This window comes from Lichenostomus cassidix, chromosome 4 (assembly GCF_008360975.1).
Source record: "Lichenostomus cassidix isolate B80296 chromosome 4, HeHo_3.0, whole genome shotgun sequence".
NCBI classification, from domain to species: Eukaryota; Metazoa; Chordata; class Aves; order Passeriformes; family Meliphagidae; genus Lichenostomus; species Lichenostomus cassidix.
In genome coordinates, this window is record NC_139484.1 from 23,769,450 (window position 1) to 23,785,627 (window position 16,178).

Genomic DNA, 16,178 nt, shown 5'->3' on the forward strand with positions numbered 1-16,178 from the left:
TTTGACGTTATTTATTGCCTAACAGTTTCATAACCTCTTTTCACTACTGGGTAGAAGTGAGGGGCTTTGATGAGGAGATTGCATCACATGACCAGTTTTGTAAAGAAAAACAAAAGTTGGAAACCAGATTACACTACTACGTCTCATCTCAGCTTGTTTTTTACTAGGCAGTCCTTCAGGGACACAGTGCGGCAGTGCTAAAGCCAAACGCTCTGCCAGCGTCTGTCAGAGGGACATCAGTTGTGTCCCCTGGCAGATGCTGTGGCAGTGATTGTGCATGAGACTGACACCGATTAGGCTGCACCACAGGACTCCCATCAGGCATTTCCTACGGCAGTGAGGGCCGCAGGGTTGGGTATCACAGCAGCAGCAGTGATTGCTACTGATGGCTGTTGGGGCTCTTCCCAGGACAATCCTGGTCCAAGCTTAGATGCCAGCAACTCCTGCTGGTTTGACATGAGCTTGATTAGACCAGCGCTACAGAGGATCACTAGGCAGTACATGTGTGCCAGAGGCCATTGCTAACAGACAGGATAATCAAATTTCTTCCAGTGGCTAATCCAGAGGTATTACAAGCAGGTGTTTTGGTGTCCACTCCCTTGGCTATCACAGCATGGTGGTTTGCTGTGGTCTCCTTCACAGGTCCCCGGCAGGCTTTCGCCTTGGCTTTGGCCTCTCTGTGTGTAGCCTGGTTTGAGACAAGCATCAGCTCCACGCTGCTCTCCACCTCCCAGAGGTGCTTTCACATCCTTCTCAGCCCTTTTCTTCATTGTCCTGGGGGATTGGTCACCTTTCAAACCTGTAGATCCGGAGTTTCCAGCGCAAAAGCTACACCTCTCAGTGGGGTCGGGAGACTGGCAGATGCAACTTGATATGCAGGGAGCTGGGGTCCTGACCAGGCTGCCGGTTGGGCATTTAGCCCTGGGGAAGGAGAAGGAGTGAGGGTCGAGTGGATGGCTGGCCTCCCCATTTGCCTTGCCGTCTGCTTCCCGCTGCCCGGCAGTGCAGGGAGGGAAGGGGTCTCGTGAAAGCATGCCGATGCGGTGCCACATTCGGGCATCTATCTCCCTGCCAGCCAGCCGGGAGGATGCAATTCCCGCTTCGGGTCGCCGGCACCCCTGGCCCTGCGGCGGGGCGAGGAGCATGCCCTGCAGCAGGGAGAGGGCCCAGGCATGGCTGCGGTTTGGGGCTGGCTCTGAAAGCGGCCCCGCCAGGCGCGCTTACACATAGGGCAGGTGAATGCAAACGCTGCCTGGGGCGGCAGCTTCCCGGGGGTGGAGCTGCTCCGGCACAGGTGGCAGGGCTGAGCCCGGGGCCCTGCGGAGCCTGGCGAGTCCTGCTCCAACACCAAGCCCAAAGCAACCAGCCTTCACCTGGACAGAGAGGTCACCTCCCTGAAAATCAAGCTATTGCCCCCCCGCCACCACCACCACCACCACCAAGGCTGTCCGTGGGAAGCATGGACTGTCCGGGGAAGGAACGCATCGGGGGAAAGAAGATGAATTTGACCCTGCTGAGGAACAAGCTGTACATGGGGGAGAGGAGGAGGACAGAGCCCGTAGTGGAGAGCACCACCGCCGCCGGGGACCACGGCACCTTGAGGAGGAGTCAGTCCGACAGGACAGAGTACAGCCAGAAATTGCAAGGTACCGGGGAAGCTTGTTTGGTGCTCTGCTGCTAGGGATGCTCGGAGCTGGGGTGGTGTCTCCAGGCCCTCCAGGCTGCAGCCTTCAGATAAAGAAGGGAATGGCAGGCTCTGCCCCCCCATGCCCACAAACTGGAATGAGCAATGGCCCCTCTCACCCTTGCTCCCCACCTCCAGGGTGTGAGATGTTTCCCCTAATTTTTCTCAATAGTGTTTTGTAGACAGAACACAAAATACATAATTGGAGGTTTTCATGAGTTCCTGCAAAACTCAACCAAAATCTTTCTCATTCACCAGAATGCATTTGCAACACAAGCAGTAATGTGAAACTGGGATGGCTCCATCCTATCTGTCTTTGGCTGTCATATTAAGTGGGGTACATGCCAAGTGATTAGAAGCACCAAGAACCATTATTTTTTCTCAATTAAAAATACTGGGATCTATAATCTGTTCAATAGATTATACAAGCCTGAACTAAAGTATGTCCAAATACGTTTGGATGGATATACTGATGCAAATTATACCATTCTGTGATTATGGAGAGGGTTGCTTTTCAAATAACCAAATTGCATATGGACCACAAATTGTAGTAAAGTATGTCAGTACTGGCCTTGTCAATCAAAAATTAAGTGTGATGCCACAAAATGAGGAAAAGCATGAAGAATGGGAATGGCACTTTCTGGGAGTGCTCTGGAACACCAACCAATGAATATCTGTGGGTTCCCAGGGTCTTGAACAACAGGGTTTGAGTATTATTATACTATAAGTGTGTATTACTAATAGTGCTATAACTGCTTAGCGACAGTCATTCTTGCAACCATAATCCTTTATGAGGAAATAAAATGGAAAAATACTTTGGATTGCTGTATTGTGGTTTCGATGCACTTAATTAGGAAGTAGCATTGCTTCAGAGAGACAATAAAAGCAGAAAATAAAATAATAAGCCAGAAAATAATAGGTTTTCTGTGGGGACTCCATATGCTGAGAACAGAAAGGTTCATCAATTGTGCTGTTCCCTCCACATGATAGCTAATCAATGAGAAGGTGAAAAATATTCAGTGAAGTTGGGCCCGCGATTCAGGATTCTGGCAGGGGTGTTCCAGGGCACAAGCATGGATCACTGTGGCTGGGCAGGCAAGCTCCTGGCACATGTCCCACCAAAACAACAGTTTTTAACTCATGAGTGGGGTTGCCCAGGTGAGGTCAAGGTTATCAGAGCAGTAACCAGCAAAAAGCGTAAGATCTTTCTGTCCCGTGTCAGCCGTATTCAAGCCATGAATGCCTCCTGTTTAAAATCTGAAGCAGAGGAGGTGGGGAAGCCTAGGAAGTCATGGCAGAGCGTGAGGTTATGCTTATGGCAGCAGTCCAAGGAGACAGTAAATCCAGCTTTACAGCTACTGCCACCAGCTGAGACTGCCACGACCACGTATTGCAAAGCATGGTCTGGGATCAGCTCACTCTGTTTGCTTGCGTTTGTTTGGGAAAAACAGTGATGGGTTAACAAGGTATCTGCAGGGTTTGTATTGGATTAGAAATTGCCTGTCCTCAGAGTGAAAATACAAAGGCAGTAGAAATTCCTATAAAGTATATTTACCGTCACCATAGAAATGCAGTTGTGTGCCAAGGCCTGACCTGGATCAAATTTTCCTGAGGTAGATGTGCCTGAATCTGATAACGATCACATATCCCAGACCTAATGTGCTACCTGCCAATGCTGACGATGTGCTGTGATTGTACACCTTTATGTTCTGCATTTTCTTTGTAGCACTTGGATGCAAAGCAGCTTACTCCAAGGTGAGGGAAGTGGTTTTGTTGGCGCAAAGCTTTTGAATTTTCCCTTCTTGTTAAGAAAACCGGGCAGCTCTGTTGGTGACAGCTAGTAGGTTGTGTGTCACCTGGTCAGGACTTTCTGATCACTCTAGAGTGGTAAATGCTTTGTCAAAAGATACAAATGGTAATTTGCACTTGCTTCCCATACAAACTGTGGGAAAAGCTCTGTGTTTAGTTGTCTCTCCCTTCTATAGTTTCCTGTTGATATATTCTCTAACACAGAATCTGCAAACCTGGAGTAGGTATTAGCACAGACGAGGAAGGATATGTAAGACAGAGAGATGCAACAGCAGCAAGTCCTGCAGAAGGAAATCTCATGTGAGTCGGGCAGGTTTCCATAGGTAAAAGTCAGGGGCTGCAGGACCTCAATCTGTGCGAGTGGCAGGCAGCCTAGGCAGAGCAGAGGGACCAAGGTGTCTTTACACACCCCGGTGCCTATGTCAGCACTGCAGTGTGTTTGTGCAAGGTGAAGCGTGGGCGAGGCATCTCTCAAAGGCCCTTCCAGTGCCCCGCATGCTCTAAAGGGTTCCCTGAGTAGGAATCAGTCTGTTGCCTTCCACAGCCATTTCCAGCAACTGTGAAATATATGCTCAAAATGCAGCTCAGTGTGCTGGAAATAGAGGTCCCCAAATAAAAGCCTGTGAAGAAAACAAAACAAAAAACCCAAGAGAGGAAGCAGTCAGGCATAAAAACTCCTAAGAATTCCATTTCTGCACTTGGATTTCTTTTAAGTTTTGTTTTATACAGTAAACCAATGTTTTCTATGAGGAGTGTGAAAGAGAGCCTTTCTCACCCTCCAGATCTCCAGGGTAATCGATGTGGTTTTCTCTGTCAATCTACAAACAGCAGTGCACAATAGCATTGCCAAAGGTGAAAACTTCCGCAAGTGTTTTTCACTTTAAAATTAGGGATTCATTAAAACAGAAGAAAGCATTTTCAGGGTTAGTTATTGTAGTAGGCACATCTATTCAATACCTTATCTGGTGTGAATGGCCATGCAACACCTTCTGATTTTACTCTTTTTAAAGGAAATAAGATGCAAAATAACTATTATATTCTCAAGGAGCTTGGCAAGCATTTGTGCCTCTACTTCAGCTCATCCTGTGAGATAACCAAATGCCTGCCAGCCCCATTTTAGATACAGGAAAATAAGGCGATTGCTATCAAATGCCAGGTTCATGATAAAACCATCCAGTCATTTAGAACTCAGACTGTAGTTGCATTCTTGGAAGAGTCCAGGAGTACCTTGATCAGGCCATATATATATATATGTATTTTTCAATCAACTGGACAGAAGCATCACTTTTCTGAAAAGGGAAAACTGGGATTTAAGAAGATATATTCATTAGCATCTGTGGTGAATGCCGAAATAATATCAAGGATCATTTTAAGAGTTAAGACAGAGCTCCTGTGACATTTCTATGCACTGCTCTGCTCTACATTCACTAGAAAATTCTGCAAGTATGTACTTTCAAGAGGAATGAAAAGTTGCAAAACAAAAAGTGGTATTTAGCATCTCTATTTTGAAATATATTATCTATAGCAGTTTGGCTGGTGGGAGTTATCTTTTCTACAGTGAAAATCCATCAATAGCAGCTTTTAAAGTAACTATATTAATATTTATGTATTGTATTAATGTTGGGATCAGTCTCTGAATTAACCCAAAGCTTCCAGTCTGTGAGCACCTGTGTATTTCAGTAAAAGAGGTTTGCTTGATGTAGTTATTGGCACATAAATGTTTGCAAGATCAGGGCAGATTAACGTACAGTGTGTCATGGGGATAGATGCTATTAACTAAAAAGGGCAGACCATGAAAAGGCATTTAAAGCATAGTTCACTGTCTGTTAGGTTTTGGGCAGATTGCTGGTTTTTGTTAATAATTGTATGCCAAACTTGTGCTTGCTGTGAAAAATGAGCTATAGAAAATGGTGGGTTTCCTGAAGGAATCAGGCATCACATTTGCAGTGCTCAGTGAGACAGTTCATGCCTCAAAAATGCACCTTGTCGTACAAATTATTACATATTAACTCCCTCACAACTTTGGCTGTGAACAGGTCAACTGCCCTGGTAAATGGTTTGCACACACTTGAATTGAAAATGCATCAGTATACCTGTATTAGTGATTGAAATCACACAGCTACCACAACACACTGCCTCGGAGCTCATATCTGAACCCTGAATGCCATGTGTTTTCTGTGTCTAATGTAGTTATGAGAAGTAAGTAACACCAGTAATGACACAGAAACCTGCAAAATTAAACAAATTCCTGGAAAGCTACTATCCCTTGGTATACAAAAGCCCAGTCAGAGGCAACTCGTCTGCCTTTGCTCCATCTTGGGCAGGGCACCTTTCTCCATCCCATCCTCCTCCCTGCTTGCAGAGCACACCGCTCCTTCCTGCACGCGCTGCCCATGCACTCAGCTTCTTGCACCTCCCACCCGGAGTAAAGATCCTCCGTGCCACTCCCTAGTTCCTTATTTGCTTTGTGCTGTACTCACTGACTGACTTTCTATGGACTACAATGCAGATAATATCCTATTTCACTGCAGAACGTATTGATCTGTGGAGCAGCTGGCTTGCTAAAGTACAGTAAGGAGTAAAAGCTCAGATTATTTCCTGAAGTGCAGGAGATGGCTCAATGAAAATTCTCCCCTCTGTGCCCTGTCATGAGAAGTCATGATCTAACAAATACTTCTGTTTTCTCCCATGCAAATTTAGGCTCAGGGGATCTAATTCTGTTAACCTGTGCTGCAATAAAGCTGGAGTTATCCCTTGACCTTCTTGCAGTGGCTATCAGGCTGGGAAGCGAGCTCATCTTTTCAGAGCAGAATCCATTTTGTGCCACACTGTTTGCAGACCACTTAGCACAACCAAACCCTGCCGTGGGGCTAAGGACTCTTAGGAGCTACCACAGAGTAACTGGGAACTGCAGCTGAAGTGAAGACTAGGACACAAGGAGGGTTATGGATCCTCCTCTGAGCATATTAGCAAACATTTCATTAATTGGGATACTTTGCATTGTGGGCTGCATAGCCCACAGTTCATACAGCTAATCCATGCCAAATCTTGAGGTGCATGTGTCCCGGAGGAAGCAGCTCAGGTACAGACCTTCCTCAGGTCCTGCTTTATTAACATTTTAGCTCAGCGCCACAGGAGTGGTGTATTTATACCAGTATGTGACACCCTGGAAAGATTTATTTGTAAGTGTTGGCGCTAACAATAAGGGCATTCTTCTGTCACCTGATGATAAGCTTTCTTCCCTTGCACTGCGGTCACATGGGAGCTCTCTGTAGTCCTGTCAGCACACACATAATTAGAGCGGTCTGCTGTCAAGGAATTGAAGAAAGAACCTGCGCGTTGAATGTAAATATTCTCTGTGCCTTATGGAACAGAAAATGATCAAAGATCGAATGACCTAATTGCATGGAAGTCTCTGATGCAGATTTTATAAGCAAACCTGTTGCCCAGGAATACGAGTGCAAGGTCATTCTTGTCCTGCAGTGTTTTCCTCCTGGGTTCAGAAAAGGGGCTTTTTGCATGTGTAACTCAGCCTGTGCTCCTGAACAATGCTGCTGTTGTGTGCCTCTCTGAGTAAAAGAAAAAAAAAGCTTTTCCTCAAGCCCCTCCCAATCCTTTTCTATTCCAATACCCAACTTGTCTTCAGCAGTCTAATTCTCACCATGTTTGCACCATATTGTTGGACTGTGACCACTCTGGTGTGGAACTGTAAGGACACCCCATGTGGTCCCTCAAAATAGGAGTGGCATCTGGAGTAAAACTCTTGTGTGTTATCTCATGTGATGCACTTCATCTGCACATCGTGTCACACTCCATCCTTCCCCACTGCTTGTCCTATTTCATGATCCCTCACTTCCAAGGATCCTGGTGTCTCCGTGGCCTGCAGTCTTCACAGCACCTGCATGGAGAGCAGGAGTGTACAGAACAGAGCCAGTATGACTCTGTGTGTGAGGAGGGAGAGGAAAGCTGCCACAGCAGCAGTCTCTGAACTTTGCTGCCTGCATTTCATTCCCAAATCCAGCTGATAAAAACCGGTGTACATTCCCATGTGTAATAGCTAGGTTATCTGAGGGTACAGGCTATCTGAGGACTTGCTTTCACAGAGGAATAATTTATATCCAGGGTGATATGAGGCTCATGTTTCACATGTGAAAACACAATAATTCTGTAATTTGTTTGTTATACCTTGATAACTTATGCCTTCACCAGTCCCTTGTGCCAGGCAAAATCCTCCTATCTGCACACTGTGAGTGCAGAGCTTGTTTTCCTTTGGCATCTTTCAAATGCTGCCTAAGTAACAAAAAGGTCTAAACTCCCTCCATGCACCAACATCGCTATTCTTGTTCCTGTATTCTGCACTAGTACCTTTGGTTCCATACAGGAAGCATTGGATGACAGAAACCTGGGTCCTTACACGAAGAGCAAACCTAATATCCAACCAGAGCATCCTACCTGGGAGCAAGGATGGATAGAGCACACCTTTTGGAGCTGCTCACTCTCTAGGTGTGAAAGCCAGGGAAATTTGTGCACATAGATCTTGCAGCTTGCTATGGCTTCCCCTCTGGTCGCTTGCTGTGGGTCCTTGTAGTGAACGAGTAAAATGTAAGGAATATTTCTCTATTACCTCTTCAAAGATTAAGGTTTGAAAATTAAAGTTTTAAGTTGCCTTTAAGAAAAACTTTAGAAACTGCTTTATTTTAGAAAATGAGGCATCCTGTTAAAAGTTATTAATAGGGCTTGTAGTTAATACAGTAAATGAGCAGCAAACTTTTGAAATACCAGGCGAGTGAGCAGCAAGCTTTTGATACATTGAGCGAGCTAACAGCAGACTTTTGATACACCAAGTGAGCAAGCAGCAAACTTTTTGATACATCAGGCAAGCCAGCCAATGAAGTTTATGAAGTGGATGTGACGATTGCCGCTCTCAAAACCCTCTATAAGCAAGTGCCTAAGCCGTCACAGGAGGCTGCACTGCAAAAGTCTACATAGGGCCAGAATCTTTGCTGTCTGTGCTGCCCTTCGCTGTCCTGGCTGCTCCTATGAGGCTGCCCGTGCTTCCCGCACCCCTCTGGACCTGCTGCTTTGGCCATGCTCCCTCGCTGGGTCACTTGGCTGCTCCTGGAGGGACTTCACCAGAGAAAGACTCATTTCACCAGTGCAGATCATCCTCATCATACTCCATAAGCCAGCGCTGGAGCCATGGTGGTGGTAACCGCTTTCCTGTGCTTCTCGTAATTATTGAGGCATTTTCCTACTTTTCTGGTTTTTTCTCTTTCTTTCCTCTTTTGTAAAACATAAAATTGCATTATGGCTTTGGATCCCAACATTTAACCTCGTTTGTGTTTTAATCTCACTTTTTGGGCATGTTTAGAACCTAGTTGCTTTCCACCATTGTGGATTGAGGCAAACCTGCCACTGCTCCCTCTAAGACAATCAGAACAGTCCCTCAGTACCTCCCCTGGGCCTAGAAGCAAGCTGCTGCATTTGCACATTGCAAGCTCTGTTCCTCCATGCTCTCACCACATTGCAGGATGTCTCCATCTGGGGGATATCTTTAGGTTTCACACTTGCAAGAAACTGTAACACACGTGGCTTCTTTGTCCATGTCATCCACACAATGAACCTCTTGTTTTGTGCAACTAGAGCTATGTACTTCAATACCCAGCTGAAAAACCAAAGTCATCTCTGAAGGAAAGTCCTTCAGACAGGGAACTCCTTCAGATAGCTGACATCATGAAGGCGTAATTGTCAACATTGCCTTATACTTTTTATTCTTATGCCTACTAAAAGTACTAGTTAAGTTTTTGTAAACTGGGCTTAAGATACAATAGTTTAATAAACTATTCCACAGACTATTTTTTCATTTTTCTAAACCTGGTATCTCTGAGGACAAATGAGTCAAATTCTTACTGTAACAGTTAATCCTCAGCGATGTCTCTTCCTACTAATCCTCTGTCTTCAACTGTCCAGGGCTGGTACACATTACCAGGTAGAAATGGGTCTGATTATATTCTAGATATGCACTTGCTGTTTGTGCATTCATTAAACTTTCACTTACTCCACAAGGATTTCAGCAAACTACTAATGTTCTCAAACTGGTCAAAAGCAATCAGCTGAACATGAAATCATACTTTTTGCCTGTAATCATCACTTCAAGATCTGGCTGTTGCATTCTGTAGAGACAGATATACCTGAAATGAAAAGTGAACATATTGAGTGAAAATGGAAAATTATACCACATTTAACAAAAGGAAACATTTATTAAAAAACATGTTTTCTATAAGGAAACAACCTCTGACTGATATTTCTCATGATTATTTCTTCCTGTTGAGAATAGTTTTTCTTTTCTGGCATTATTATCTATCATGCAATAATGATAATAGATGAGCCCTGACATAATTCAAGAATCAAATTTGATCAGGGCTATCTAATGACACAAACTGAAAGAACAACCTCTCGAGGGATTGTGACTTCCAGCTTGAAGTGGCATACAGTGGCTTTATTTTGCTCATATAATGGCCTCCCCTGCCACCAGTATAAAAGATTAGAAAGTTCTTTTGTACAGCATCTTGTGTTTACCTTAAAATTCCATCTGATATCATAACATCTGTGACTGAGACAAAACTACACTTCTGAGATCTTCCTCTCTCTGCTTTCTTGGGATTTGCTCTGAACTCTTCACACACAGTTACACGCATGCAAACATTTTCATGCCCAGTCTCAAGAAAATCCTGATTTTGGTGCAAAACTGGAATAGATATGGATTGTTCATGAGGTTTCTTGTGAATTTATAAATGTGGTTACATACTGTAAGTTTTTAGAAGAAAAGGTACATGCTGGTTTAGCAAGTCAGCAGAAGGCAAGGTGGTCTCATTCTGCAGCCCTAGCATGAAATTTCTCTGAGGGAGCTGTGGAGTGATACTGGTACCAGTTTTGCTCTCCTCCTCACTAAGGGGCAGAGTCTGTTATATCCAGCACACAGCACCTTTGGGGGGTGAGCTTTGCAGCAGTGCAAACTCCTGTGCAGTTCAGGCACTCAACACCCGCACAGGCTCACCAGGACAAGGTTAAGCCTAAAATTCTTTTGATAGCTAAGGCCTTGCGGAGGGGAGACATTCTGTTCATGTTTCCATTTTATTGTCTCTGTACAAACTCGAGGACAAAATGTTCATGCCTCTGTAATACACAAACTTCAAGGCTAAACACTCCAAGCTGAAAAGTATATCTAAATATAAAAAAGTCGAGAAAACAAGGCCCCTGCCCCCTGCATCATCTCCACCCCCTTGCCCAAGTCTGTTTGGGCTCTTTGTCCTCACTGTTTAAAACTAGTGGTGTAGAGACAGAGGTGCAGTCCCAAAACCAGCTATTTAAAACTATCTGTGGTCACATCAGTCTCACTTGAAAACCTGGTGGAGAGTCATTAACAAACCTGTCCTTTCTGAAAATGAGTGGTCGGCATAATTATAGAAGGGGTGGGCAAAGACAATGCATTTAATTTATTATGTTTTACCTCTTGTAGGCAGATGGGTAAAAGCCTTCTGTCCTGAATGCTGCTTGGTTTCTCACAAGTCCAGGTCTGAGTTATCCTCTCTACAGCCTTGGCTGGTATTGTACAGGGGAGCTGTGTGCAGTTTGATGCTCACTGGAGCGCTCATGACCTTACCCTTAACAATCAATTCAAATAACTGCAATATAATCAGTATTGGCTATCAGTGAGCAAAGCACCTGATACTGCTTGTTATTGCCTCTTTCAGTACACTTCCTGCAAGAAGTTGACACAAAGGTGTAGCAGTCTGATCCTCAGCGGAGTTTCCCATCCTTGGCTGCTGAGCAATAAAAGCTGGTGCTGTCAAAGCTCAGCCTGGCTGATGCAGACTTGAGCATGCTAGTAATATGTCCATCTTCATTGGTACTCTGCACCATCTTGTGGCTAGCAGGAAAACACCAGAATAGCCTCTGAAATGTTTCACTTTTTGGTTTTTTGGGTTTTTTGGTTTTTTGTTGTTGTTGTTGTTTTTTATGTCTTTGTTTCCTAATGAAAAATACAAATTGTCAATGTACACAGATAAAATTCAGTGTCCTTTTTACAGCTGACATGTATCTCTGCAGGCTGGCTTACAAACCAGCAAATGGGAAGACCATCATTACAGATGAGTAGGTTGTGTGCTTGTCCTGTAGTGTACATAAATTACCCATCTGTAGAAGACTTGCTTGCATTTTCATGTATTTAAAACAAATAAGATATTTTAGGTGTCAAGCACTGAAAAACAGTGCAGAATGTCCTAATATCAATGATCTCTGTTGTTCCAAGAAACAGTTTTTATTGATCATGAAAGGTTTTCCCATATCCTCCTTAAATTCCTTTGTCTCTTTCAAAAATTATTTTTAAACAGAGTTGGAGGATTCATCATCATCGTTAGTAACATTGTCTTCACTTGAAAGTTTGTCATCCAGTTCTTGCAGCCCTCAATTTCCCATGAATAGATTCAGCGTTACATTGTACAGAACAAAGGTTATTATTGTGAAGCTTTTTTATGGTAAACAGCCTTTTTCTTTCACAGGAGCATATTTTTTCCCATCCTCCAAATCATAATAGATGTCAGACCACGACTGTGTTTTCAAAGGAGTAGAAGGGCATCAGCTATCCTTGAATTTCAGTGTGACAAGAATCAGACTCTCCTGTGCTCCATAGAAAATTTCTGCCTGATACGTAACATCTAAGTCAGGGGAGTTGGTGATGAATTATCCCCTTACTGCCAAATGGATGATTTGCTTTGCCAAGCCCATGTCCAGTTTTAGAAGAAGGAGATAGGATGACACTCAGTCTGATTTGGGTTTGCCATTTCTTATGCTTCCTTTCCTGCTCGCCATGGCCATTTGTCCACCACCCACAGTTGTGTAGGGCAAGCTGGGTGAGCATGCAGAATTATGACACTCCTCACAAATCTCTCCCTCTTTTAAACAGAAAAAATGGCTCCACAGGCAGTGTCCTCAACCCCTGCCACTTCGCTGCAGGAGGATGAAGAAGAAGAAGAAGTCAGCAGACGCATGATAGCCAGGAGGGTGAAAATCATTGCAGAGCTCATGCAGACGGAGAAAGACTATATCAGTGACCTGGATCTCTGCATCAAGGAAGTGATTCAACCCCTGAGAAACAAGCAGGTGAGTGCCAGGGGCAGAGGATGAGGAAGTGATGCCAAGGTATCAACTCAGCCACATTCTGCTTGCGGACAATCTTAACACAAGCACAAGTGTCAGCGCAAGAGCGACGTGGTGCTGGGAGTGGGTCTGGAGCCAGTGCTCTGGGAAGTGGTGTGTCAGGGCTTGGTGAGAAGAGGAGAAGGTCAGATGTGCTCCTGGCCACTTGTGATGCACTTGCATAAAGCCTGCATTGAGGTACTTGTCCAGTGGTCAGCTTGGATATTGTATCCCTGCCTATGGGCAGCAGTAGCAGCTTCTAGCTCTCCATACTGCTCTGTAGTTTTAGCCCTAGTTACATGCTTTGGCATGTAACTGGTGCTTCCAAAAGCAGTAACATCTAATAAAACTTAAGTTTTATCCACAGTAGAAACTGGAGTGGCATGAACCTCTGGGTCAAGGTTAAACTTGATTGTTAAGATAATTTTATATCCCTCCTTTCAGCTGTGGTGGATAAATACCATGCTTGACAGGCCAGTGAGCACTTGGGAAATTTGCATTCCACGCAAAAAAGGTACATTTAAGAAAGAAGGCTCATAAACTACCTTTCACGCAAAAGATCTTATTAGGCCAGCAATACTTATTTTCTTTTTCATCTGAGACTTCAAAGGGCACCTTTTCCTCAACAGTATTTCAATTTGTAGAAGAGTGGTGCTGGGAGTAGAAGAAATTGTCCAGAGAGAGTTTTGTGTTTGGGAGGCCTGAAACATAGCATTCACAGAGCCTGCACAAATGACATCTGCTGCAAATATAGAATAAAAATAATTCTGAACATACCTTAACCCAGGTATTCTTTATGTAGGGTTTCATATTAAAGTGGTGACAAAATACAGATGCAGAGATGACTTTGGCAGTGCCTCTTTGGGAAACGCTGTGATCAGCTGAACCTGTGCTGTTAAAACTCCTGCAGGACCTTTTTTCTTTCCTAAAACTCTGTCAGAATTTGTTCCAATCAATTTTCAGAAGAGCTGGCATCTGCTGACATAACTTTGAGGAGATCTTGACGACTTCTTCCTCCTTACCCCTTTATCCACTTAGACGTAGTCTCCACTTGACTCCCTCCCCAGCCTGGTCAGCACTGACCAAGAGTATTTCCTGGTTGAACTTGCTCATACTTTTGGCAAATGTGCTGTATTCCTTTGCTCTTTTTCACCCAACTGAAAACATTCATTTTGATTCTGTCCTTTGTCACTGTATTAACGTGTGGAAGTGTCCATGTACAACGTAGTTCCAAATACCATGTAGACATGCTGGGGAGGAGGTCGGAAGTCCCATGCTAGGTATATACAGGAAAAGTAATTTAGGGATTATATATTATTATAACTGTCTTAATTTAATAACCTCTGCATTTTTGAAAGGCTTTCAGGAATGTTATATGTTTTTAATGCTAGTTCTCCAATAAACTACCATATTGAAAGTTTGTAATGTGTTTAGAGAAGGATAGCATTTAGAAAATTGGTCTAGCAATGAATCTGTTTTGTATTTCCAAATGGATAAAACATGTTTTAGCCCCTATAATACTTATAAAGAAATTAACTGCATGAGTTCTGAAAGCATATTTCTGATTTTGTTACAATAACATGAAATTTGAGCCTGCTGGCATCTGGTAAACTGCTATGTAAATCAGCAATTCTCTTCCAAATGGAGAGGCAGGTTCAGAGAGTATCAATATGGATGATGAAATTGGTCTTGTCTTTGTTCTCTGTATGAGCTCATTGCCACTGGTTATCTCCAATGGTCCCCAAATAGTAACTATTGCCTGCTGTGCAATGAAAAGTATGTGTCCTGGAAATCTTTTACTTCCTCTGAAATGAGTAAGGACACAGAACCAAGTTTTCTTTTGGTAGAAATTGACACAATACACTGAATGTTGTGTGCCCAGGCTCTGTAAGAATTTCTTTACGTTATGTTAATATCCGGAATTGTAAATGTGTTAGTGAAAGTTATATGACCTTGACTTTGGATTTATGGGACAACTAATTTAAAAAGGCACCAACTATCTAGAAGTCTTTGTAGCTGGTAGCTCGTACCAAAGTCCAAGCTCTCAGTTTATGTAGCGACCTCTGATAGTGAGTGGTAATCAGGGAATCAAACTCATTGTCAACTATTGTTTTCCTCAGTGGGAAAGTAAATAAACATTTCAAAGCCAGCTAAAGATCTTTTCTTTATTCAGATGATAATATTTATTTCCTTTCTAGGTAAACACTTTCAGATTAGGGATAGTTCAAAGTAAGGTTAAAAACACTTGATAACATACCCTTTGTTAACTGCGTCAACCATATTACACCAATGTGAAAACTATGTATGTGTCCTTGAAGTCACAAGGAGGATGTTTATATGAGGTTTTGCGGAAGTGATGCTTCCTGGAGTGTTGAACACTCAGGGCATAGCAAGAGAAGCTCTGTAATACACAACAACCTTCTTTATCCTTTTTCAGTATCTGCTTAATATTTGTATTCCCTTAGATTGCTCGCTTTGACGTGGATGGCTTGTTTAGCAACATTGAATTGGTCCATCAACTATCAGCCAAACTGCTGTCATTGTTGGAAGAAGCCACAACAGATGTGGAACCACCCATGCAAATAATCGGTATGTTTACTGTCCTCTTGAGTTCTACAAAGCTACATGAAAGAATAAATGTAACACTCTCCTGTCCTCCACCCTCGTCAGGCTTAACTAGTAGCCCTTTCAGAGGCTGGCATGCTAGCAGCTGTCCAAAATGACATAGGAAAAATGACATGTGAAACTTGTCCAGTTGTTCTACTGTACTTGTATGATTATTATGCTCTTTTTCCATCCATCTGGATGCTGAGGGGGAGGAAGGAAGGAGAAAATGAGTTTAGAATGAGAAAAAATGTGCAGCATAGAGTTATACAACTTACTGCTGAGATCTGTTTCATCGAGTTTGATATCACCTACCTAAATCCACTTATGCTGACACTAACTCTTATATTGCATACTCAGAGTTGTGCTGTTCAGCAAAAGCATTAAAAATGATAGGAATAACAACACCAACCCACCCTAAACACTGTAAACATGTATCTACTGGTGATACAGTTTGTGAAAGTGGTGGTTCAATGTGCTTGACAGGTACGTGGACAGTACAGAAAGCTGTAATGAATCTGAAGTTTGTGGGATTCTGTGTGGGAATGTCGGTAGGGATCAAGGGTATTTTCACCAAATGGGTTGGCCATGGATATGTCACAATAGTCACAAGTTCTGCAGATCAGGTCATGAACATTTGGGCTGTGATTCACTTGATATTCTGGCACAGCTGGAGAGATTTAAGAAGTTACCATGCATCAGCTCTCCCATGACTGCTTCTTCAGTGCAGAGGCAGTAGGTGAGCCACCTTAAGAGATCAGGTGAGAATTCTGAATTTGCATCAGTGCAAAATCAGACAGTTTACTTTAAAAAACTTCCAGCTGTGATTCAGAGGTCAAGAGAGGTTCTTTCTTGCCTAACCTGACCACATTCCACAGGTAAC

General features: G+C 43.5%; 1 protein-coding gene across 3 annotated transcripts in view; it reads left to right on the forward strand.

Moving 5' to 3' along the window:
• Window positions 1–689: 689 nt before the first annotated feature.
• ARHGEF38 (Rho guanine nucleotide exchange factor 38) overlaps window positions 690–16,178 on the forward strand; it is a 40,327-nt gene continuing 24,838 nt past the window's right edge. The window contains exons 1-3 of one of the 3 annotated variants that reach the window (XM_085058325.1): window positions 690–1,646; window positions 12,459–12,655; window positions 15,157–15,280. In XM_085058325.1, coding sequence (XP_084914451.1) covers window positions 1,088–1,646; window positions 12,459–12,655; window positions 15,157–15,280 — 880 coding nt within the window. In that variant the 5' untranslated portion in view covers window positions 690–1,087. Of the gene's footprint in view, window positions 1,647–8,251; window positions 8,702–12,458; window positions 12,656–15,156; window positions 15,281–16,178 lie in introns of those variants that run through there. The other 2 variants (XM_085058326.1, XM_085058327.1) reach the window with 2 other exon arrangements.